Raw genomic sequence first — 3,529 nt, 5'->3', positions numbered from 1 at the left:
ATATTACCTGGGCCTAGAAGTGAAGTAGATGGAGGATGGAATTTTTATCTCTCAAGAAAGCTATACAAAGGAGATATTGAAGAAGTTCAACATGCTCGATTGCAACCCCGTGAACACTCCGATGGAAAGTGGGACAAAATTGTCCAAGTTTGATGAAGGAGAAAAAATGGATCCCACATTCTTCAAAAGTCTTGTGGGAAGTTTGAGGTACTTGATTGTACCAGACCAGTTATACTTTTTGTAGTTGGAGTAGTAAGTCGCTTCATGGAGGCTCCTACCTCTACTCACTTGAAGGTCACTAGAAGAATTCTTCGTTACCTAAAAGGTACGATTGATTTTGGGTTATTTTATTCTTCTTCTAATGATTTCAACCTTGTGGGATTTTGTGATAGTGATTATGTGGGAGATATTGATGATAGAAAAAGTACAACTGGTTTTGTATTTTTCTTGGGTGATTCTGTTATTTTTTGGAGTTCAAAGAAATAGTCCATTGTTACTCTCTCGACTTGTGAAGCCGAATATATAGCAGCAACATCATGTACCTGTCATGCTATTTGGCTAAGGAGATTATTAAAGGAGCTCAATTTGCCACAAATGGAAGCTACAGAGATTTGTATTGATAACAAATCTGCACAAGCACTCACCAAGAATCCGGTATATCATGATCAAAGCAAGCATATAGATACAAGGTATCATTTCATCAGAGAGTGCATTGCCAAGAAGGAAGTCGGGCTCAAATATGTGAAGTCTCATGATCAAGTTGCAGATATCTTCACAAAGCCTCTTAAGTTTGAAGATTTTCAAAGATTGAGATCAAGACTTGGAATGAAGAAGAAAAATCAAAATTAAGGGAGAGATTTGTAGGGTCTCTAAATAAAAATAACAAATGAAAAAGAGAAAAAAAAAACGTGATTGGATAAGAGAAAGACAAAGGTAGGCGCCTACATTTCTGATGCAATTTGCAAATCCAATTTGCAATTGCAAGTTGTCAAAGCATGTCATGATTGACTGAAAACAAACTTTCAAAGCATGCCATGATTGACTGAAAACAAGGAAACTTTTCCTATAAATAACGGCCTCATTTCTTCATTTGAATCACACCAAAATAAGAGAGAAACAATAGAAGTTAGAGAGAGTAATCCACAAATTGTTGTCTATGAGATAACTAGTGAGTTGTAGTAATATTGTAGTGAGGTGTTTTATATAAAGAGTGTTATTTCTTTCAAAGTTGTAGTAGTCTATTGACACTACTGAGTTGCAATATTATAGTGGTAATATTGCTACACTCGGATATTATATTTTATCCCGCTAAAATATTTGATGTCATTGTTACTCTCTTGTGTTATTATTATTTGCTGTGGATATTATTCCTGAGCGGGATTATTTATTTTATCCCAATAACGTGGTATCAGAGCCATGGAAAATAATGGTCCGCTATCTTTTCAGTACCCCTGTCTGACAAAAGATAATTATGAGAAATGGTGTCTACGTATGAAAGTCATCCTTGGCTCTCAAGATGTTTGGGAAATCGTAGATAGAGGGTATGCAAAACTCGATAATGAGGACGCTCTTCCCCATAATGAAAAAGAGGTCTTGGCAAAGACAAGGAAGAAGGATCAACAAGCTCTCACGCTCATCCACCAATGTTTGGATGATAAGGTGGCAGATGCTACCACCTCAAAGGAAGCTTGGGAGATTTTACAAAATTCTCTTCAAGGAGTTGACAAGGTGAAAAAGGTAAAACTTCAAACTCTAAGGGCTGATTTTGATGTTTTAAAAATGAAAGAATCCGAATGCATCTCGGATTGTTTTTCAAAAGTGAAGGCTGTTGTAAATCAACTAAGAAGATATGGGGAGGACATAGAATATGTCCGTGTGGTAGAAAAGATCCTTCGCACTTTAACACCTAAATTTGATTTTGTGGTGTGTGCTATTGAGGAATCTAAAGATTTAGACTCTATGATGGTGGAGCAATTGGAAGGTTCTTTACAGGCCCACGAAGAAAAGATCAAAAGGAGATAAGAAGTGCCATCGGAGCAACTTCTTAAAACTCAGGCATCCTTCAAGGATTGTGGAGGTGAAACAAGCTATCGAGGAAACGGACGAGGACGAGACCGAGGTCGAGGAGGTCATGAAAGAGAAAGAAGTAACGGTAACAACTTTAACAATGAGAGGTCGTGGTCGTGGACAAAGAAGAGGAAGAGGACGTGGATACTACCAAGAAAATAATGGACAAAGGTATGACAAATCAAAAATTGAATGTTATAATTGTCATAAATTTGGCCATTACTCTTGGGAATGTCGTAGCAATGTTGAAGAAAAGGCTAACCTTGTTGACGACAAGAAAGAAGAAAATGAGTCAACGTTGTTGATGACACTCAAGGAAGAAGACAGAGATGATTGCAGCTCGTGGTATTTGGACAATGGAGCAAGCAATCATATGTGTGGATGCAAAGAGAAGTTTGTGGAGATCAATAAAACAGTGAGAGGTAATGTGTCCTTTGGAGATACCTCAAAGGTTCAAATCGAAGGGATAGGTACGATTCTGATCTCCTGTAAAGATGGTAGTCACAAGTTAATTCAAGATGTTTATTATGTGCCAAAATTAAAAAGTAATATTTTAAGTTTGGGCCAACTTCTTGAAAAGGAATATGACATCCACATGAAAAATATGCATCTTTGGCTTAGAGATTCAAGTGGAAATCTAATTGCTAAAGTGCATATGGCAAAGAATAGATTGTTTTCTCTGAATCTTAAAACAATTGATGCAAAGTGTTTGAATGCTAATGTGCAAGATAAATCATGGTGTTGACACATGCGATTTGGGCACTTAAATTTAGAAGCGCTCAAATCAATGGGAGAAAAGAACATGGTGCATGGGATACCATCAATTAACCATCCCAATCAATTGTGTAAAGCTTGTCTTCTTGGAAAACATGCAAGGAGGAGTTTTGTAAAGGAGGCCATGTCAAGATCAACCAAGCTGCTCCAGCTTGTCCACACTGATGTGTGTGGACCAATCAATCCACCTTCTTTTGGTAAAAGAAAATAATTTCTGCTTTTCATTGATGACTTCAGTAGAAAGACTTGGGTTTATTTCTTGAACCAAAAATCTGAAGCTTTTGCTGCTTTTAAAAATTTCAAAGTACTTGTGGATAAAGAAAGTGGCTATGAAATTAAAGCTCTAAGGTCCGATAGAGGAGGCGAATTCACCTTAAACAAATTTAATGACTTATGTCAACTTCATGGAATTCGTCGCCCTCTAACGGTACCTTATTCACCTCAACAAATGGTGTTGCAGAGAGAAAGAATCGAACGATTCTTAATATGGCTAGATGTATGTTGAAAGCTAAAAGTATGCCTAAGGAATTTTGGGTGGAAACTGTTTCTTGTTCAGTTTATTTGAATAACAGGTCTCCAACAAGAAATGTTAGAGATCAAACCCCTCAAGAAGCATGGAGTGGAAGAAAGCCAAGTGTCAAGCACTTGAGAATCTTTGGGAGCATAGCCTATGCTCATGTGCCACATC

General features: G+C 37.3%; 1 protein-coding gene across 1 annotated transcript; it reads left to right on the top strand.

The window, feature by feature from the left end:
- Window positions 1–1,416: 1,416 nt before the first annotated feature.
- On the top strand, window positions 1,417–2,022 carry LOC138880711 (uncharacterized). Its single transcript, XM_070160885.1, has one exon. It carries the CDS (start codon window positions 1,417–1,419, stop codon window positions 2,020–2,022), a length of 606 nt encoding a protein of 201 aa, XP_070016986.1.
- Window positions 2,023–3,529: the final 1,507 nt, after the last annotated feature.

Source organism: Nicotiana sylvestris, chromosome 11 (assembly GCF_000393655.2).
Source record: "Nicotiana sylvestris chromosome 11, ASM39365v2, whole genome shotgun sequence".
NCBI classification, from domain to species: Eukaryota; Viridiplantae; Streptophyta; class Magnoliopsida; order Solanales; family Solanaceae; genus Nicotiana; species Nicotiana sylvestris.
The sequence above is the reverse complement of the archived record's forward strand: the minus strand, read 5'-3'. Positions and strand labels throughout refer to the sequence as shown.

What these genes read in the sequence shown, in the direction of transcription:
- LOC138880711 (XM_070160885.1), top strand. Translation starts at nt 1,417, where the DNA reads ATGGAAAATAATGGTCCGCTATCTTTTCAGTACCCCTGTCTGACAAAA.